Here is a 22,972-nt window from a genome sequence, read left to right as displayed (position 1 = left end):
GTGAGCATCTTTGGAAGTTGCCTCCTTGAGGCAGTGTCTCTCACACATATTACTGATGAATGGGATGTCCTTATGAGGAATTGGACAGTTCACTACTCACAGCTTCTAACATTCTTGTACATTTGAATTATTGTACCAGACCAGGATGCACCATGTCAGGATACATTGCAGTGGGAATATGTGTGAGATGTTCCCCTACACTCGCTGATGTACCTGAGATGTTGCTGCAATGTCTTTGCGGAATAGATTGAGTGCCAGTGACAGCCGGTTGAGTCACGGCCTCATAGCTGTAGAGATCCCGGTTTGATCTTTTTTCTGTCGGCATGTTCTTCCTGTGACCTCAGAACTTCACCCAAATGCTCCTGTTCCCTTGCACATTCCAACAACATGCAAGTTGGGTTAATTGGCTGCTGTAAACTGTCAAAGAGCACTACAGCACAGAAAAACAGGCCTTGTGGCCCACCTAGTCTGTGCCGAGCCATTAATCTGCTTTGTCACATCAACCTGCACCTAGATCATAGTCCTTCATACCCTGCCCATCCATGTACCTATCCAAATTTCTCTTAAATGTTGAAACCAACCCTGCATCCACCACTTGCACTGGCAGCTCATTCCATATTCCTTCCACCCACTGAGTGAAGAAGTTCACCTTCAAGTTCTGCTTAAACTTTTCACCTTTCACCCTTAACCCATGACCTCTAGTTGTAGTCTCATCCAAACTCTTGGGGGGGGGGGAGGAGGGGAAGAAATTTTGTTTTGTTTACCCTATCTACTCCCCTCATAATGTTGTATAACTATATCAAATCTCCTCTCAACTTCTACATGCTAGGGAATAAAGTCTAACCTATTTAATCTTTCCCTATAGCTCAGGTCCTCCAAGTCCTGGCAACATCCTTGTAAATTGTATTGATTTTTCTCTTTCAATCTTATTTACATCTTTCCTGTAGATAGGTGACTGACACTGCACACAATAATTTAAATTAGGCCTTAATGTCTTGTGCATAACATTCCATCTCCTGTACACATACAATGATTTATGAAGGCCAATCTCCCAAAAGCTTTCTTTATGACCATGTCTGTGATGCTTCTTTTAAGGAATTATGGATTTGTATTCCTAAATCCCTCTGTTCTACTGCATTCAGTGTTCTACAGCTCAATGTACAAGACCTACCCTGGTTGGATGTCTTGAAGTGCAACAGCTCTCACTTGTCTGCATTAAATTTCATGTAATATTTTTCAGCCCATTTTCCCAACTGATGGAGAACTGAAGCTCTCCCTACTGCATTGTTTCCTTAGCGACATGTTAAAGTGTATGATCTTCTTGTTTTCTGCCTCACCAGCAAATGGTACGGGTAGCAATCGTGATATCACAACCCGGGAGTTCCTATCCTTTAACTTAGCAGCTGATTCCCTGAACTAACTTTGCAGGACCTCATCACCCATCCTACCCATGTCATTGGTACCAATGTGGATCACAACCTCTGGCTACTCACCCTCACACTAAAGAATGCTGTGTACTCTGAGACCTCCCTGATCCTGGCACCTAAGAGGCAACAAACCATCCAGAAATCTCCCTCATCCACAGGGACTACTTTCTGTTTCCCAGTCAGTGAATCCCCTATCTCTACAGCTCATCTCTTCTCCCCACTTCTCTTCTGAGCCAGAGCCAGTGTCAGATACCTGCTCGCTGTGACTTCTCCCTAGCATAAACTGTGCTGACTGCCCCCCACCCCCACTTGCTTCTTTTAAACTCCCTAATACTGTTCCCAGCATGTTGATTGGGGGGGGGGGGTGGAATAAAATGGGATTAAAACAGGGCAAGTGAGAATGGATGTTGATAGTCAGCACTCCCTTGATGGGCTGAAGGGCTTATTACCTTGCTCTGACTCTCCGGTAGTCATCAGGCAACCCAAAAACACAACACACACTTGTAGAGTTTCACTGTGCTCTGATGCTGTGTATGTGACCATAATGTAGAAACAGAATTAGGCCGTTTGGCCCATTATGCCTGTACCACTATTCCATCTTGGCTTTTTTCTCTCAATTCCATTCTCCTGCCTTCTCCATGTAACCCTTAATCCCTTTTCTAATGAAATCCCTATCAATTATTGCTTCTGCAGCCTGCTGAGGCAATGAATTCCAAGTCGGTGGCAGATTTCCTGCTTCAGTGGCACTGTCTGCAGATGGTTACCTTTAGGCAGTGGTTCATGATCTGAGAAGGTGTTCAAAGCAGATTGCCATGAGGAAGTGGTGCTGTGGGCTCTGACAAGGTAATCCTGCCTATGAGGTATCAGATGTTTTTGGCTACAGGCTACCACTGTCCTGTATCTCTGCTGTGGTTGCTGCTGGAATTACTCAAGGCCTTCCAGCTGACCCTTGCACCCAGATTCAACTGAAGCTTCTGTGAAATCTTGCATTCCACAGCCTTCCAGTTCCTCAGCACGTCACATGGATCCATTTACATAAATCAAAAAACAAATCCAAGCATCCTTCTAATTTGTACAATCCTCTACAAGTTTGCAAATAATTTGAGCTTTATTTGAGAAAAACATTGACTGCTTTGTCTCCTTTGACTGAATGATGACCAGTTTTGAACATAATAGTAAAAGTGTGAATTGGACGAACATCTGATGTGGAAATATTGATAACAATTATGTTATTTACACTTGGAGTCAACATTGCACAGCAAAGGAACAGGCCCTACAGGATGATGCCTAACATCATGTTTCCATCTATACCAATCCCTTTTACCTACACTTGTTCTGTGGGCGCCTGTGCCTCAGTGAATCAAGTGCCAAAGTTGTGTTGGATCAGCTCTGCATTCATTGGTTTCGCTATAAGTCTATGTTATCGATCGGCCATCAAGGGTTCCCACCATCCAGGCCATGCTGTCTTCTCATTGAGGAGGAGGTACAGGAGCCTTGGGTCCGACACCACCGCTTTCAGGAATGGTTATTTCCCCACAACCATCAGGCTCTTGAGGCAGTGTGGATATCTTTAGTCACCTCCACACTGAACTGAGTCCACAACCTATGGACGCTATAACTCATGTTCTCAGTATTATTTATTTACTATTCATTATTATTGATTTTTTTTTGTTTGCAGAGTTTGTCTTCATTTGTAAGTCAGTTGTTTGTCAGTCTTTGTGTGCAGCTTTTCATTGATCCTATTGTATAATTTTACTGTGAAGGCCCATGAGAAAATGAATCTCGGGGTAGTATGTGGTGATATGCATACTTTGATAAATTTACTTTGAAATTAAATATGAAGTCAGCCTTTAATGCTTTGTGTGCAAAGCTTTAAGAGGAATCAAGTGTAAGAGGTCCTATAATCTCAAATTGCAGGATTCCACTGAGCAGCTACACAATGGAACCACAATGGGCTGAAAAAATGGCAGATGGAATTGATGCAGACAAGTGTGAGGTGTTGCACTTTAGGAGGACAAATCATTGTAGGACTTGCACGATGAGTGGTAGGCCACTGAGAAGTGTGGTAGGTCATAGGAATCTGGGAATACAGATCCATAATTCCCTGAAAGTGGTGTCATGGTGAGATAAGGTTGTTTAGCATATTGGCCTTCATAAAACAAAGTATTCAGTATCAGAGCTGGGATGATATGTTGAAGTTGTATGAGATGTTGCTGATGCCTAATTTGGAGTATTGTGTGCAGTTTTGGTTACCTACCTATAGGAACGATATCAATAAGGTTGAAAGTGTGCAGAGAAAATTGACAAGGAAGTTGTCAGGACTTGAGTAATAGGGGAAGGTTGAATGAGTTAGGAATTTAATCCTTAGTGTGTCAGAGAATGAGGGGAAATGTGATGGAGTATACAAAATTGAGGGGTATAGTTAGGGCAAATGTAAGAAGGCTTTTTCAGCTGAGGTTGGTTGAGACCAGAGCTAGAGGTCATGGGTTAAGGGTGAAAAGTGGAATGTTTAAGCAGAACATAAGAGATCTGCTTCACTTAGGTGATGAGAGTGTTGAATAATTTGCCAGTGGATGTGGGTTCAATTTCAATATTTAAGAGAAATTTAGATGGGTACATGGATGGAAGGACTATGAAGGGCAACGGCCTGGGAGCAGATTATTGGGACTAGGCAGATGAATAGTTTGGCACAGACTGGATTGGCCAAAGGACCTGTTTCTCTGCTGTAGTGTTCTTTGATTCTATGACTCTAGATTGGGCCTCCTGTGATGTTGTCAAATGTCTTAGGAAAATATTCAAGTCATGATTTTAAAGCAATGTGAAGTTAAGGAGAGTTTAATTTAATAGTTGACGAGTCTTTGAAAGAGAAAGGAATTGGTGGATATGTTAGTAGGGAGAGTTGACATAAGCTGGACCATAAAGAATTTGGGGTTTTAGATTAGATGTTAAAAAGCATGTGATGATATTACTATTGAATGTGATTGAGAATTTACTTTCCTGAACATGTACTTGGCATTGTACATTGTACCAGTGTACAATGCAGTTAGCTGCCAGTGAAAAGTTAAGGCAGTAACAATAATGACAATATTGACACTTGGGCAATACATAGTAGGAAAGGTTTATAGATACGTGGATCAAAGTTGGGCAGATGAGACTAGCTTGGTGGGGATCTTGGTTGGTATGGACCAGTTTGGATGAAGTGTCTGACCTGCACATTGTGACAGACACGTGACATGGTGTATGGAAGTCTAATTGACAAGCGGTGCTTCGGAAAACAACAAGATACAAGAAGTAAATAAAAAATCGATATAATTGGTATTATTTCACATCAATGAGTGAGAAGATGTGTCATGCATATATTGAGGTATTAAAAAGACGAATGGAAAAAGTGTTGAAGTTAGAGTATGGTGCAGGTGGGCAAGGGCCAAGCTGAGATGGATTGAGAGGTTAGAGAGGTTGAGGGTTATTGTTCAGGCATATGAGACCTGTTCAAGAGATAAAAGGTGCCCCTGTGTCCTGTAGAACATGCTGAGAGTGTGGAATCTGGCGGTGAAAAGGAAATTGGCTCCTGATTGCTTGGCATGCTTTCATTGCATAACGAGCCAGGAACTGAGTGACACTCTAGAAGCACCAAAATATCAAAGCTATGTAAACTGACTTTTTTTGGAAGGCATGAGTAAATAAGAGATAGACCATATCTGTCTGTGGATAGTAATCGCTATCCCTCTTGCGTTGGGAGATACCAACTAGACTGCAAAGATGGCTTCTGAGGCTTGAGTTCTGACTTTACTCTGAAATAGTCAAGGAATGAAATATCACAGCACTAGCCCCAGGTCAGTTGCAAATGTCAGAGAGGCATCAGGTGACTCTATGTGAAGAATGATGCTTTCTTGTAGAGAACTGCTCCACTTTTCCACTCATCTGGAAAGTGAAAGATGTGGACGCCGTGGTCGTCTGAAACCTATTTGCAGATCCAAGAATTCCTGACAGCCAATGGGTGTCCTTGGAGCTCGATTAACTTCTGGAAAATTTAATTTGCAGTACAACACTTCTCAGGAATGGCACAACTGCTAGCCAATCTCATAAAATTATTCAAACTAATGAAAGCACGATGTGATTGTGAAAGGAAGTCAGTGACACGCTGACAATGCAAACTCATTATTCAACCGATCTTCCACGTACAAGGTCCAAATGCAGTCTTTTCCTGAAGCTCTCGTTTCCCAGATGCTGCCTGACCTGAGTGTTTCCAGCATATTTGTTTGTTATTTCTGAATTCCAGTGTATTTCTTTTTTTTCTTTTTCTCCAATCAATAAAGACCAGAATCAGGCTAAAATAATGAATAAAGATAAATATGAAGATTGTATGTCATTGAGCCTGAGATGGGACCTTGTCTTCTCTGAGCTTATGGAACAGAAGTATCAAACAGAATCCAGTCAACAGTAAATGTGTGAGTACCATTGATGAGAACAGGAATAATTAGCACGTCACTGGAATGATTGGACAACACAGTAGCAAAACAGTTAATGTAACGCCATTACAGCACCAGTGACCCCGGTTCAATTCCCACTGCTGTCTCTAAGGAGTTTGTATATTCTCTCTGTGACTGCATGGGTTTCCTTTGGGTGTTCCTGATTCCTCCCATATTCCAAAGACGTATGGATCAGTAGGCTAATTGGTCACATGAATGTAATTGGGTGGTGCAGATCCATTGAACTGGAAGGGCCTGTTACCACGCTGTATCTCTAACCAAAAAAAAAAGTTGATGCACCAATTCATCAGAAATAAATCATTGCAGTGAAATCAATACACAGCAGATGTAATACTTGTGCAACTGAGTGATACCAAAGCTAGAGTTTAAGGTATAATTAAAATCGATTACCCATGTAAAGATTGAAGGACTATTTTAAAACAAAATGTGGGTGTTACATATACCAGTGTATTATATTATAAGGTAATGTGTGGCTTATTAAGATTGTCATAACCAGGGGTTAGTGGAGATAATCTCCCACTACCCATTAAATGCTCCCAATGGTGTTTTTCCCAAATAGCCTCTGACAACTATTTCCAGCTCCTGGCCTTCACATGTGGTTCAGCTACTAAGCCCAGTGGAATAGTTTCTGTTGACAGGAGAAGGGGCAAAGGCAGATCATTGGTGCCTTAAAACTTTGGGCAGATGGGACTCCTCAGCCATGGTTGGTAGCTCATTGAAAGGAAAAGAGAAAGAAAACTCTGATCTCCAACCTCCACTCCTTTGCAGCTTTACCCGCTCATAGGGAAGGCTTCAGGGGTAAACACGGAGGAAAAATCTGGAGCGGCAGTCCCTACAGCAGTCCTACATTGAGCTCGATGCTGACTGGCAGCTCCTGTGACACGGTGCCAAACTGTATTGGTTCTGCTGTTCCTTTGGATTCATCAGCTGTGTGGAGAGGGAGCCTGCTGTATGGACAACAGCTTGCTCTCCCCATCATACTGCCCTGACTTGCACACTGGCTTGTGTGTCATGTAGACAGCTAGGATGTATTATCCATGGTTTACCCTGGCCAATGGAGGGCTTCAAAGATAGCTGTAAAGCCTGAAGTCACAGAAAGTTTCAGGGGTGCATAAAACAGAACACAAACCAAGAGTGGGATCTTTGACTAGTGATGTTGTACCAGACTAATAAACCATTGACTAGTGAGCAAGATGCCAATTTAAGTTAGCTCCTTCTAGCTGCACATAATCCCCATCCCTCCATTCCTTACATATTTATGTGTCTAGATGTCTCAAACACCACTATTATACCTATCTCTGATACTGCATTCTAGACACCTACTGTATTCTTTTGAAAAAGAAAGACCTTTCCCCCTCTTATCCTAAGTATATGCCTTTTTGTATTTTACATTTCTGCTCTTGGCATTACATTCTGACTGTCTGCCTTTTCTATGCCTCTTACAAACCTCTGTCTGGTTTCCCCCGAGTTCCTGACATTGCCAGAGAAAATAACCCCTTTGTCCAACCTCTCCTTGTATCTCATACTTTCTAACCCATGCAGGAGAATCAGAATCAGGTTTACTATCACTGGCCGATGTGAATTTTTTTTTTGTTTTGAGGCAACAGTACAGTGCAATACATAATAAAGAACTATAAATTGCAATAAGAAATAAATATAAAAAACTAAGTTAAGTGAATATTGCAAGAGACCAAACAGTTGTTTCATTTTGGTGAATCTCTTCTGTGCCCTCTCCACAGCCTCCACATCATTTCTGTAATGAGGCAATCAGAAACGTATATACTCTAAGCACAGACTAACCTAGAATCTATAGAACTAGATAAAGACTTCATTACTCTTGCACCCAGTGCCCTGACCAATGAAGGCAAGCATGCTAAGGCTACCTTTGGCACCCTATCTACTTGTATAATTAACATGTGGATCAAAGAGCCAGTTCCTGTGCTGTATTGTTCTGTGTAACCAAGTATGAATAGTAGAGGCTGAGGTTTTGAGAGAGAGGGCAATTATGGATGAGGGAGGAATAACAGAGGTAAGCAAAATTCTGAGCCACAGGTATGGTGGATAGCTGGGGACTTCTGTTACTTCAGTAATGAAGTGTCAGTTTGTGGTGAGCTTCTGTTCTCATTACTTTGCAGGGTTTGTGTATTTGTATCCAAGGTTCTGTTGCTGTTAGAATCGCACTGCACAGTATAGGCCCTTTGGCCTCAGATGTTTTTTTTTCCAAAAATACTTTATTCAGAAATATTACAAAATAAAAATAATTACATACAAGAAAAGAAACCCATTTGTTGAATGTGAGTCCTTATTCAATACAGTTATTAACAATAAAAATTTTGCGTTGACTCTCTGTTCATTTACAAATGAAAGATGTTTACAGTAAATCATGTGTTTACTCTCAACCCTTGGTCAAGAGTTAAGACTTATTAACAATCAAAATTTTCAACAATAAAGGCAGGCAATGGCTCTAATACTTTCCCAAATTAACAATTCCACCCACTCCTTGGGCACCATGTTGATTATCTGTCCACACCGCTGATGAGGGTAGGTCTCCTCCCCACCCGACCCCTCCCCCTCCTACGGGTGATGAACGTTAAACTGTGGTCCTTCCCCACCGGGCCTTCGCGGTGGCTGCACCAAGTTTGAGTGCGTCCCTTAGCACGTACTCCTGCAGACGAGAGTGTGCCAGTCGGCAGCATTCAGTCACGGACATCTCCGTCAGCTGGCAGACCAAGTTTCGGGCCGACCAAAGAGCGTCTTTCACCGAATTGATAATCTGCCAGCAGCACCGGATGTTTGTCTCCGTGTGCGTCCCCGAGAACAGCCCGTAGATCACGGAGTCCTCGGTAACGCAGCTGCTGGGCATGAATCTTAGTACTGTCCCTTCCATTCTCTTCCACACCTTCTTTGCGAACCCACAGTGTGCAAAGAGGTGAGCCACCGACTCCACCCCATTACAGTCCTCCCTTGAGCAACGGGGTGTGGAGGAACCGTTCCGGGCGTACAGGAGAGATCTGACTGGGAGGGCCCCTCTCACCGCCAGCCAGGCTAGGTCTTTGTGCCTGTTGGTGAGATCTGGCGATGAGGCATTTTGCCAGATGAACTGGACATCTGTCCTGTCCTTTGGCCTCGGATGTTGTTCATCATTTTAGTAAAGTTAAAAACATCAGAAGCTTAGAGGCTCCTTATTATTTTTAATGTATGTAACAGGTAGCACACATTTTTGTTGGAATTCACTTAGGAATGAATGAAAATATATATTCACCTTGCAAGTTTAATTACTTGCAGTAGTCCTTATATGTTAACTCTTTCATTCCCAGGATTCCTGTTACCTGCATATGGTTCATATCCCTGCCATATGTAAATTTGTTGATGACACCACAGTTGGTAGTTAAATCAACAGTGGTGACAAATCAGCACACACAAGGGAGATTGAAAATCTGACTGAGTGGTGCCACAACAACAATCTCTCATTCAATGTTATGAAGACCAAGGAGCTGATTATTGACTTCAGGAGGAGGAAATGAGCTAGTTCTCATCAGGGGATCAGAAGTGGAGAGGATCAGCAACTTTAAGTTCCTTGGTGTTATCATTTCAGAGGATCTGTCATGGGTCTGGTATGTAACTACCATTACGAAGAAAGCACAGCAGTGTCTCCACTTTCTTGGAAGTTTGTGAAGATTCAGCATGTCATCTAAAACTTTGACATACTTCTGTAGCTATGTGGTGGAAAGTGCTTTGGCTGATTGCATCATGGCCTGATATGGAAACACCAGTGGCCTTTAATGGATATGGCTTAGTCCATCACGGTTAAGGCCTCCCTACCATTGAGCTCAACTACACAGAGCACTGTCACAAGAAAGCAGCATCCATCAACATTGGGCCCCCCCCCCCATCATTCAGGAATGCTCTCTTCTTGCTGCTGCCATCAGAAGGAAAGTATAGGAACTTTGAAGTTTTCCCACAACCTATGGACTCTTTCAAGGACTCTTCATCTCATGTTCTCTATATTTATTTCTTATTTCTTATTTTTTTTCTCTGCTCTAGCTGTGTAGCCCTAATTGTTTAATGCTACCTTGTAGTAACTTTGGGATGATACCAGTTGTAGATATTACTGTTGGGACAATGTATACCCTGCCTGTGTTCCAAAGTCTTTCAATTTCCTCTTTTAATTCAGCATGTATCTGGTGTTTTTCACTTATCGATTTTTGTATGTCATGTGTGTTTGGAATGGCTATATCATTAAGTAAGTTGTTCCTCATTTAACTTGTAATGTTATATCCGGACAGTTATTGTGGACTGTCCTTCCTGTAATAATATATTATTATTATTTTTTTCGTATTTGCAGTTTGTTGCCTTTTGCATGTTGATTGTTTGCCCATCCTGTTGGGGACAGTCTCTCATTGATTCTATTGTTTTTCTTGTACTTGCTGTGAATGCCAGCAAGAAAAAAATCTCAGGATTGTATATGGTGACATATGTGTGCAGTACTTCAATAATAAATTTACATTGAACTATTTGTACTTTCATTTCCTGCCTATCTAAGAGTCTCTTGAATGCCTCTTTTGTATTTCCCTTTGCCTGCACCACCACTCAGGCACCACTTCCCAGGCACCCACCACTTCTGCGTTTTTAAAAAAAAACTCTTGCTCTCACACCTACCTTAAACTTACCGCAACCCCCCTCCCCCGCCCCACACCCAATTAATATCCTCTGGTATTAGACATTGCAATCCTGGGAAAAGATACGAGGCATCTCTACAGAATATGCCTCACATAATGTTTATGAATTTGTCAGATCTTCTCTCTAGAGAAAACAACCCAACTTTGTCCAACCTCTCCTTATAGCTCATATTCTCTAATCCAGGTAGCATCCTGGTGAATCTCTTCTGTACCCTTTCCAAAGCTTCCATATTCTTTCTATAATGGGGTGACCAGAACTGAATGCAATACTCCAGATGTGGTCTAATACATTTCTGTGCATACTTGTGGTTATGATGAGATAGCAATGACATCAAGAATCTTTGACCGGGTGGCTTTCTTCCACATTCCAAAGACATATGTTAGTAGATCTCATGGTGTAACCAGGCAACATGTGCCTGTTGGGCTGGATGGGCCTGTTAATGAGCTGTGTCTCAAAATAAAAATAAATTCCCGTAGGTGGCTGTAAGGAGTTTGTACATTCTCCAATGACCACTTTGCTTTCCTCTGAGTGCCCCGATCTCCCCCCTCATTCCAAAGATGTGTAGGTTGGGGTTAGTGAATTGTCGGCAAACTATGTTGACGCTAGAGGTGTGGTGACACTTGCAGGCTGCCCCCAGCAAGTCTTCAGACTGTGTTGATCATTGACATATCACATTTCACTGTACGTTTTGATGTACATGTGATAAACTTGAATCTTGAGTCCTCTCATAATCCTGTACCGTCTCTCATATCACTGTCCCATCTGCTTCCTATGTAATAACGAAAACAAACCCAGCCGAATCACTTTCCCTTCGTAACCAAAACACTTCATCCCAGACAATAGCCTGGGGATTTTCCTTTGCTGTGTACTGGTGGACTGTGGTTTTATTAACAAAGATCAGGTTTAATCTGTTTTAATTAAGGATGTGTTGGACCTTCATAATCCAATTCAGGATTAGATGTGTCATTTCCTACAGATCACGGGACTGTTTACCTTCTTATCTTTCAGATCTTCATCAGAACTTCAAGTATCTTCAGCTGCATCCCAGATGGCCAAATTCAGTCCATGTGCCAAGAGGGTCTGCCATTATCCCATAGAAGAGGTTCCAGAATACACAGTGCCCCCATTTACAAGCAGGTATACCAGTGCATTGTGGAGACACAAGAGACTGCAGATTCTGCAATCTAGAGCAAAGACGTAATGTTGGAAGAACTCAAGGGGTCAAGATCAGGAGAATGGGCAAAGAAGTGAAAGATGGAATACGGTGTAAGGAAGTGTACAGTCATGCACTTTGGTAGAAGGAATAAAGGAACAAAATCATGCAATTTGCATCTCTGGTTTCTGCATTCACTGCCCATTTTCTAAATGTGAAGCGAATCCAGAAATTAGAGGTATAAGGGGACTTGAGAGTCCTCATGCAGGATTACCTAAAGGTTAACTTGCAGGTTGAGTTGGTGATAAGGAAGGCAAATGCAATGTTAGCATTCATCTTGAGAAGACTGGCATATAAAAACAAGGATGTAATTCTAAGACTTTAAAGACATTGGTTAGACCGTATTTGGAGTATTGTGAACAGTTTTGGGCCCCTTATCTAAGAAAGGATGTACTGGCATTGGAGAGCATCCAGAGGAGGTTTCACAAAAATGATCTTAGGATTGAAAAAGTTAATATATAGGGAACTTTTGGTGGTCCTGGGCTTGCACTCGCTGGACTTTAGAAGAATGGGGGGGGGGGGGATCTCATTGATACCTGTCAAATATTACAAGGCCTGGATAGAGTGGACATGGATGTTTCCTATAGTGAGGGAATCTAGGACAAGAGGGCACAGCCACAGAATACAAGGATGTCCCTTTAGAACAGAGATGAGGAATTTCTTTAGGTAGAGGGTGGTGAATCTGTGAAGTTCATTGCCACAGACAGCTGTGGAGGCAAAGTCATTGGGTATATTTAAGACAGAGATGGATAGGTCCCTGATTAGTAAGGGTGCTAAAGATTATGGGGAAAAGGCAGGAGAATGGGGTTTAAAGGGATAATAAATCAGCCATGGTTGAATGATGGAAAAAACTCGATGGGCTGAATGGCCTAATTCTGCTTGGGTCAGACAGTATCTGTGGGGGGGCGGGGGAGAATGAACAATTGATATTTGGGTTAAGACCCTTCATCAGGACTGAACCCAGCTGGCTCTCATGGTCTATTCCATTTTGACAAGTTTGTGGTTGAAGGTAATTCTACAACATTACAATGTGTTTAAGTTTGTTCTCAAAATGAGATCAACTCCTCATCTTCCATTCTTTGTACAATTTTAGAAATCAGTTTTAAGACAATGGTAGACTAATTTCTAACAAAAAACATTTTTGGAGTGAACATGGTTTTGTGAAGGGAACTCATATTTGACAAATATTTGGAGGAATATGGATTATGTACAGGCAGAGGGAGTTATGGTATGCTGTGTTCAGCAAAGCCTCTTCCTGTGCTGTTCTATGTCGTAAATGTGTTAAACTTTTGGGATTGCATTTACTGACCTGCTGAGTTTCTCCAGTATTTTGTTTAACATTGTATTACATTAACACCATGTGGAGATACCACACAGAACTTCCTGCAACACTGTTAAGTGACTTAAAATGCGTCCCATTCCTCACCCTGCCACGTTAGTAGGCTGGTGCTCTGTGCTCCCGCACTGTCCCGTAACACATGCAAACAATCACATGCAAGTAAGCTCGAAGAGGCTTCATTGAACCAGGACTGCAGTCAGGCACATTCCAAGCTTTGCTCACCAGTCCCCTATGGTTCATACAAACTTAGGTCAGCGAGTAGTGCTCCCATGTCCACATCTCCATGCTCTCAGTGAGAGGAAGCACTGTGTTGTTCTGGTCACCTATCTACACAACAAACAACAATAAGCTTGAAAGAGTACAGAGAAAATTTACAAGGATGTTGCCAGGACTTGAGGACCTGAGTTATAGGGAAAGGTTGAATAGGTTAGGATTTTATTCCTTGGAGCGTAGGAGAATGAGGGGAGATCTTAGAGGTATACAAAATTATGAGTGGTGTAGATAGGATAAATGTAAGAAAGCTTTTTCTCCTCAGGCTGGGTGAGGCTTGATTTAGAGATCAAAGGTTAAGGGTGAAAGATGAAATGTTTAAGGGGAGCATCTTCACTCAGAGGCTGGTGAGAGGGTGGAATGAACTGCCAGTGGAAGTGGTGGATGTGAGTTCAATTGCAACAGTTAAAAGAAGTTTGGATAGGCACAGTACATGAATACATGAATGGGAGAGGTATGGAGGGCTGTTACCAGGCGGTGGTGAAGTGGCAGCATCACCGGGCTTCAAGTTGTGTGGTCCCAGGTTCAGATCACTTTCCATCTATGCTGGTTGAATGTCAAGCTAGCAACTCGACCTCATTATATATATATAAAAAAACAGACAAAATGCTAAAGAAATGGCAAGGTTACCGCCCGATTGCGCCACAATACACGGAGAGGAATAACAAATGGAAAGCTATGCTCCAGCTGCGGGTTAATGGCACTGTCTGAATAACAGTTTGGTCAGCATGGACTGGATGCCCTAAGTACCGTGCTGCTCTAAGACCCAAAAACTCCTAGAAAAATAATTGTGTTTATTGTACTAGAAAGTTACTCTGCACCAACTGCAATATTATTTCATAATTATTAAGTTCTTGCTTGAGAGTAAAACTTTCAGTTGTGTTTCTATATTGTTCGGTTAAGATCTCTGTCACTTAAGAAACTCTTATGTCCACTAATCCACAGACACTGATATGGGTCGTATTTAGTTGGTTTGTATGTGGCCAGTATATTTTTCTCATGTGTCAGAGGCTGTTTGACAAGATCCTTACATTGGCATAGCTTTGTTTCGGGCACATTACAGTTTAATCAGCTTGAAGAGAATAAGTCCTCAAGTGGCCACCTTGAGTTTGTTAGCAGGATAGAGTGACAGGTTGGTAGTGTGCCAGTTGTAAAATTAACCATAACTCACGCAGACAATGCCAGACAATGGCAGTGGCAGCTTGTCAACAGCCTGAGGCTGGCTCTCAGTAAAACAACAGATAAATGTTAATGGGAAACTGTCAGGGTGATGCTCTGCTTAGGAAGCCATGCAGCTCACAACCATTTCTGTTGAAACTGAACTTCACAAGGATTGGCAAAAAGGTTCAGGAAAGTTTTGTTTGTTTTGTGATCGACAGAGAAGGTGAAGAGGAACCACCGAGGGTTAAAGCGAGATCCTTTGCGTATGGCACCAAGCTCAGGGCCATGGAGGATGAGATTGCCAGGCTGAGCAGATCTGTTCATGAGAAAGCGGACATGCTGGCTCTTAAAAGAATGGTGAGTCTTCCGAATAACCAGTCACTTGCAGCCTCATTTTCTGCATTGTAGTGATGGAACAAAGATAATCCAGTTAAATATTTGGTGCCACAGTAGCATAGTGGTAAACGTGCCACTGTTACAGATCAGGGTGTTGGAGTTTCCACCATCCTCTGTAAAATGTTTGTATGTTATCCCCGTGAGTGTGTGAATTTCCTCCGGGTGCTTTGATTTCCTCCCACATTTCAAAGGTGTATTGGTTAGTAGATGAATTGGTCATTGTAGGTTGTCCTGTGATTACGCTAGAGTTAAATCTGTAGGATGCTGGGCTGAGGGGCTAATTAGGGTGGGAGGGTCTGTTCTGTGCTGTATCTCCAAAATAAAATAAAAATAACAAATACAAACATTTAAAAATATAAAATGTTTCTCTTGGAATTTCTACCACAGGAAGAGGAGAGGACAGCGTTGCAGAGACACATCCGTGAGGACTCTATATGCCGTGCTCCTGAATTCCTGGTCCGTTTACGGTCCCACACCGTCTGGGAGAACTCCTTTGTGAAATTGTTTTGTACTGTCCAAGGATTTCCGACGCCCCTGGTAAGATGGTAAGTGGTGGTGTTATTGAGTGTGGGACAAACAGATGGACATGTGTCCTAACACCAGCACTGCTCTGTTCAACACTGTAGATGCTGGACTGCGTGGTAGGGTGCTACTCAAACTGAAAATGCACCCTCACAGCAGATGCATCTGTACCTAAAGTGTTGTCAGCTGTAGTAAAATCAAAAGAGCAGGGAATTTCCAGAAGACAAGATTTTACAATCTGTGTCCTTAAAGGCACAGCTTCAAAAACATTTGGATGGAAAATGTTTCGAGGGATATGGGGTGAATGCAGGCATGCGGGACTAGGTTAGATGGGCATCTCAGTCAGCATGGAACAGTTGGGCTGAAGGGCCTGTTTCCCTGTTGTATCACTCTATGTCTATAAAATGTCCACGTTCCCTGCCGATGTCAATGACTGCTGCATTGCGTTGGCACAATAATATGGCAGTAAGCATGACAATTTACAGCACCAGGAACCTGGGTTTTCTTTCCACGCCGTCTGGAAGGAGCTTGTTACATTCTCCCCGTGACTGCATGGGATTCCTCCAGGTGACCTGGTTTCTTCCCACACTCCAAAGACACATGGGCTAGGGTTAATAAATTGTAAGCATGCTATGTGGGAGCTGGAAGCATGGCGACACTTGCAGACTGCCTCCAGTATATCCTCAGACTGTGCTGGTCATTGATGCAAACAACACATTACACTGTATATTTTGACATACCTGTGTCAAATAAAACTAATCTGATCTATCTCTTTGACCATAACTCTTTTAGCCACATTTCCCAGAACTTTCTCAGAAGGCTAAGCGAACTTGATATGTCCCCATTGACCTTAACCAATTTTTACTCAATGCACCATAGAAAGCATCCTATCCAGATTCCGCATGGTTTGGAATGACATTTGCTCTGTCCTAGTTTGCAAGAAATTGCTGAGAATTATGGACACAGCTCAGCCTCTCTGCATGGGCTCCATCTACGCTTCCCATTGCCTCAGGAAGGCAGCCAATGTATTCAAGGACCCCTCATCTCTATCATTTCCTCTTCTTCCTCTCCAGCCACCCCTTCCCCATCTGGCAGAAAATACAAAAGCTTGAAAGCATGTACCATCAAGGACAGCTTCTATCCCGCTCTTATCAGACTCTTGAATGGAACTCCTATATGATATGAATGAACTCTTGACCTCACAATCTACCTCACAGCGGCCCTTGCACCTTATTATCTGTCTGCACTACACTTTTTCTATAACTGTAACACTTTATTCTGCATTCTGTTATTGCCTTTCCTCTTGTCTAGTTCGATATACTGATGTTTGGAGTGATCAGTATCGATAGTATACAAAGCAAAGTTTTTCACTGCATCCCAATACCAATTACCAGAGGAAATAATCCTGAAGGGCCTTAAGTGACTGCTGGAGTTAATAGTCACAGGGTGAGAATCTCCAAAGCAATCCAGGAACATGTCAACAAAGAATGGTGGATATAGCCCAGTCCATGACAGTCAAAGCACTACCTATCATTTACATGCAGTAAATCAGTATCCATCATTAAGGACCTCCAGCATCAAGGCAATGCTCTCTTCTCGCTACTACAATCAGGAAAGAGGCACAGAAGCTTGAAGTCCCACGCCACCAGGTTCAGGAACAGTTATTACCCTACAACCATCAGGGCTCCTGAACCAGCATGGATAACTTCACTCACCGATTCTATGACCTATAGGTTCACTTTCAAAGACAATACAATTCATCTTCTGAGTATTACCTTTTTATTTGCAGTTTGTCTTCTTTTGCACATTGGCTGTTTGTCAGTCTTTAAGTGTAGTTGTTCATAAATCCTGTTGTGTTTCTTTATTTTCCTGTAAATGCCTGGAAGAAAATGAATCTCAAGTAGTATAACATATGCCTACTATGATACTAAATTAGCTTTGAACTTTTGAACTTTGAGATGTATATGAAGAGATTCTACCTGCACCTCAACTTGCACCAAGTGATGTTCCCCTTTAACCAGTCTTAGGGGTTTCAGTTAACAGCAACTTGGCATATTTAGAGCTATCTTACTCACATGCAAATCTATTCATGTCTCTTCTTCATTGTCATCATTTAACCCTCTGAGTTACCTCTTTTCCTCCATATCTTCTCCCTGGCACATCATTCAGTTTCAGATTGATGTAACAATGGCCTTGCCTTCAGCAGTCTGGGTCTCTGCTCTAGAATTCCCTTCCCCGTGTGTGTGTGTGTGTCTGTTTGACTTCCTGTAAATGTTCCATAAAACTTGTCTCTTTGACCAAGGCTTCGACCACCTGCCTGAGTACTTTTTGCTGTAGCTTGCTGTAAACATTTACTTGATTACATTTCTGTACATTTAAGCTACATTCAGTCCTGCATGATGTAAGATGTTGCAGTGGTGTTTCTTTAAATATGCTTAGAAATCTGAGAATGTGAAAACTTGTCCTCACAGAACCAAACTGAGGAAAATGGCGGTAATATAAAATTTAACAATATCGCCAGTCATTTCATGAAATGCTGGAGGAACTCAACAGGTCAGGCAGGGTCATGGCCCGAAACATTGACTTTTATTCCCCTCCATGGATGCTGCCTGACCTGCTGTGTTCCTCCTGTATTTTGTGTGTGTTATTCAGGATTTCCAACATCTGCAGTATCTCTTGTGTTTACCAATCATTTCACTTGGGTATTTTGAATCTATTTATTCTGATTCATCTGCCATATTCATTTCAGGTGTGCACAGGGCACACACTTTCCATTTCCTTCACAGAATAATAATTGGCAAGATTTAAGCCGAGACTTTTGGAGGCTTCAAATTTCAATTAGTCAAATTTAATTTTATTGTAATATGCACATGTACAGTACACGTCTGCACAGCTGCATTGAAAAACTTACTGCAGCAGCATCACCGGTACATTCCATCAGATAATCAACATTCACTCAGGACAACATAAACTCTACACAATATTTACAAGAAAAAAACACAACTAGAACAAAATAAAAGCAAAGTACATTGTAATGCAATGTGGTTATAATGTTGCTGCAGTGAATAGGATTTAGAGTTTAGATCATGATTAGGGTTGTGCTGATTGGTCCAAGAACGAAATGAACTATTCTGGAACCTGGAACAAGACCCTGTGAAGGATGCGAGGACTGCTGAGATGATCGTGAGGGTCTCTATTCCACCCATCAAAGACACTTATCAGCAGTGCTGCATACGTAGGACTCAGCATTGTCAAAGAATCCTCCCATCCGTCCCACAACCTCTTTGACCCCCTACCATCAAGCAGGAGGTACTGTAGCATTAGGAAAAAGGCTGTTAAGTTAGGAAACGGCTTCTTCCCGAAGACAGTGAGATTACTGAACTCCCTGCTGCCACCCAGGTCTCGTCACTTATGAAGCGCCAATAGTGTTATACTGTTTTCTTTTTGACTTGTGGCATAAATGCACCAAGTGCTAAATATCAATCATCTGGAACATATTATTTGTTAATTTATTTGTCATAATATTACATTGTTTGTTACACATACTGTGTTGTGCACCTTGGTTCAAAAGTTGTTTCATTTGGCTGTATATATGAACACTTGCATAACAAAAGACTCGAACTTGCACTTGCACTTGAACCAGTGGAGTGAGACTACAGGTTTGTACACCTCCTACCTGATGGTAGCTGTGAGAAGATGGCATAGTGGTAACCTTTGATGATGGATGTTGCTTTCTTAACATGGAGCTTCCTGTAGATACTACTGGTGGTGGTGAGGGACATGTCTGTGATGGATTGGACTGAGTCCACTACTCTTTGCACCTTCTTATGTTCTTGTACATTCAGATTGCTGTATCAGACCATGATGGAACCAGACACTATACTCTCAACAGTACATCTGTAGGTTTCTTAGAGTGTTTGGTGTCTTGCTGAACCCCCTTGGAAATGAAAGACCCTGACACACCTAGGGATTCCATCTATGTATGGGGTCCTGGACAGATAATTTGATATGTTAGCATCTAGGGAATTCAGAACTGCTGACTCTCTCTACCCCCAAACCCTCAATGTAGACTGGTGCATGTTTCCCTTTCTGAAGTCAACAATGTAGCTCGTGTATGAATACTTAATATGCTCAGTCTGAATTCCCACCCATGCTATTTATATGCAACAACTAAAATAATGAGGTTAACAACTACCCAAATATAACATCAACAGGCATGGTGTATGACAGCTATCACTATTGATAAGTGATCTTTACCAATCAGAGTTTTGCCCGTGCTTTCTAATTATACAAAATAGAATTCCAAAGAGAAAAGATCAAATGCTGAGATGGATTCATGTCACCAACAGCTCAATTCCCACGACAACTGGTGGGAGGAATTTAGACTAACTTCACGCTGTCTGTTTGTCATCATGGTTGGTACAATTTAAGATTGTATTAAGGATTATGGCAGTGTGCATGGGTCCCTGAGGGAATGTGTGACTTGAGTCTCCTTATAGAACTATCCACTTTCATACAGGGGCATGAAAATTAGTTTTTTTGCAGCAGCAACAGTTATGCCATTTCAAGTTCAAGTTTATAGTCATTTAACTGTGTGCGTGTATACCTCCAAATGAAGCAACATGCTGCTGGACCAAGGTGCACAACACAATACATATAATTCGCACACAACACATAAAGTAATTTTACCACAAATCAATTAACAAATAATAAATATATTCCAGAAGACTGATATTTTTGCATAAGGTGCATTTACGACACGTTAAAAAGTAAACAGTATAACACTACTTTTACTGGGGGCTGAGCCTCGGGATCACTACCACCTGGACCACGCCATCTTCCCACTACTGACGGAGTGCAGGAGGTACAGAAGCCTGAAGTCCCAGGGTACCAGGTTCAGGATCCACTACATTTCAACAACCATCAAGATCTTCAACAGACCTACACTATGGTAACTCTATTTCAGCAATGGAACTCCACAGACCCAAATGATTGATGCTGCGAAGCAATAAGTCAGGGTATTTTCAACAGTGCATCCAAGATCTGCCCAGAATCAGGATCAGGTTTATCATCACTAGCATATGTTGTGAAGTTTGTTGTTTTGCGGCAGCATTGCACTGCAATACGTTAAATATGAAATATTTTTTTAAAAAGTAGTGCAAAAAGAGAGCAAGCTAGTGAGATGGTGCTCATGGATTCATTATCTGTTCAGAAATCTGACAGAAGAAAGCAAGAAGCTTTTTCTAAAACGTTGCTTCCCATCCTTTGAACTTTGCTCACAGATCTCCCACCTCTGCCCAAAACATCTGGTGTTTGGCCCACACTGATGGACTTCTCCCCACTGAAACCCCAAACCCAGCCAAGTCCCATGTAGCATACTTTCCACCATGGGACTTGGCATTCCCCTCCCTGTAATGCCCAGCATGGAGAACAGTCATCGAACACACCCAGCATCTGCTTCATATCTTGTGTCCAACATCATGTCATCAGTGCTTGAGTCAGTGTGAAGTATGAGGTATTTTAATCACCATGCATTTGGGGAATATAATGAAAGCACAAAAGTTAATCTAAGTGCTTCTCTGGGGATGTCATGTGGATCTCCAGAAGTTGAGATCTGAACTCTGGGGGGATTGTAGCTTGACCACTGCCAGTTAAAATTAGCCACACTCATTTCAAGCGTGTCATTGATATGAACAAGTGTTTTCCCTCACGAGACCACATTTTCTGAAGGTGAGAGGTCATATTGCCAATAACACTTTGTAAACTGGGAGTCTGACACTGTCTGCAGTATGTCAGGGTGGAGCCGAATTGAAGACTGTACTCTAATCTCAAGCCTTGCAATATAAACCTTGTCACTGATGCGATTTACTTCAACTTCCAGTTTAGCATTGGAATTTGGTTTAATATCACTGGAATATATTGTGAAATTTATTGTTTTGTGGTGGCAGTACATTACAATACTTAATAAATAACTACAAATTACAATACAAAATACAGAGACACACACACACGTAATACAAATGCATACATACACAATAATTAGTGCAAAAACAACCATTAAAAGAAAATATTGATGTAGTGTTCATGGGTTCAACAACAAGCTGTTCTTAAAAAGCTATCCCTTAGACATTCTACAAATTCTCTCACGTGGTCCAGTACTGGTCTGGTTTTCCCAACTACTTTCATGTTAACATCCCCAACGATTATCCTAATGTTGCCCTTCTGACACACCTTTTCTATCTCCTGGTGTAATTTGTAATTCGCATCCCAGTTGCTGTTTGGAGGGCTGTATACAACTGCCATTAGGGTCCTTTTACCCTTGCCATTTCTTCACTCTACCCATAGTGACTCTACACCTTCCGATCCTATTTCATCTCTTTCTAATTATTTAATATTATTTCTTATACACAGAGCCACACCACCCCCTCTGCCTACTAATCTATCTTTCCAATACACCGTATATCTTTGGGCAATCAACTCCCAATGGCAGCCATCCTTTAACCAACTTGCAGAGATGGCCACAACATCATACTTGCCAATCTGTAGGTGAATTTCAAGATCATCCATTTTATTTCTTATGCTATATGCATTCAAATACGGCACTTTCAGTCCAGTATTTGTTGCTTTCTGTTTTAACTGCACCATGCCTCTATTGCAAATATTACATGTATTTATTTGTTTTCAGTAACTGCTGTGACCCCCTTGGACAGGGGTAGGCAACCTACGGCCTGCGGGCCACATCCGGCCCACGGAGGTATTTTGACCGGCCCGCAAGCAAATATTGGGATACTGTGCTTATCCAGCCCTCGAGTGATTTTTTTTTTCCCCTTATTCTGAGTGTTTCATGCGACCACACTGATGGACATGCATGGCGTCTTGTTACAATGGCCCCAGGTTCCTTTTTGTTCCAAACCAAATACTGGTATATACGAATGACGGGAAGGCAGACTACCTTATTAATATGTACTAGATACTCTCCGTGCACACGCAGGTTTTCAGATGGGATTGTTCAAATTTGTAAACAGAAACAGAGTCACTGTGTTTCAACAAGAAATCCATGCTAAATATCCAGATATTTACATATGCTGCGATACTTGCTGAGTAACTCACGTTTCGAAATAAAATCGAAGAAAAAAATTCCATTGGCAATGAATGCAAAACGCAGGAAGGTAGACACTGAGTGCCGAAATTTCCAAGACACTTGGACACTAGATTACTTCTTCATCGAGCAAGCTGGGAAACCAGTTTGTCTCATTTGCCTAGATTTTGCTGGTTTTTGCTTGCATGCAAATGAGTTCAAGCTGTTTGCTACTCCATTTGATGTGAAAGTGGACACTGCATCAGAATTTTTTCAAATGGAATTGATTGAGATGCAGTACGACGACATATTGAGATCAAAATTTCGTTCTGAAGATGTGTCAGTGCTTGACTTCTATAGAAAATATATTCATCCAAGTGGGAAGTATCCTAACTT

General features: G+C 41.9%; 1 protein-coding gene across 4 annotated transcripts in view; it reads left to right on the top strand.

Moving 5' to 3' along the window:
• myom2b (myomesin 2b) overlaps positions 1-22,972 on the top strand; it is a 147,300-nt gene that overhangs the window by 15,513 nt on the left and 108,815 nt on the right. For all 4 annotated transcript variants that reach the window (XM_072251126.1, XM_072251129.1, XM_072251128.1 and 1 more), the window contains exons 3-5: positions 11,606-11,734; positions 14,799-14,937; positions 15,364-15,521. In XM_072251126.1, the coding sequence (XP_072107227.1) occupies positions 11,606-11,734; positions 14,799-14,937; positions 15,364-15,521 (426 nt within the window). The remainder of the gene's footprint in view (positions 1-11,605; positions 11,735-14,798; positions 14,938-15,363; positions 15,522-22,972) is intronic.

This window comes from Mobula birostris, chromosome 2 (genome assembly GCF_030028105.1).
Source record: "Mobula birostris isolate sMobBir1 chromosome 2, sMobBir1.hap1, whole genome shotgun sequence".
In the NCBI taxonomy this organism is placed as follows: Eukaryota; Metazoa; Chordata; class Chondrichthyes; order Myliobatiformes; family Myliobatidae; genus Mobula; species Mobula birostris.
Note: the sequence above shows the minus strand (reverse complement) of the source record. Positions and strands in the feature narration are given on the sequence as shown.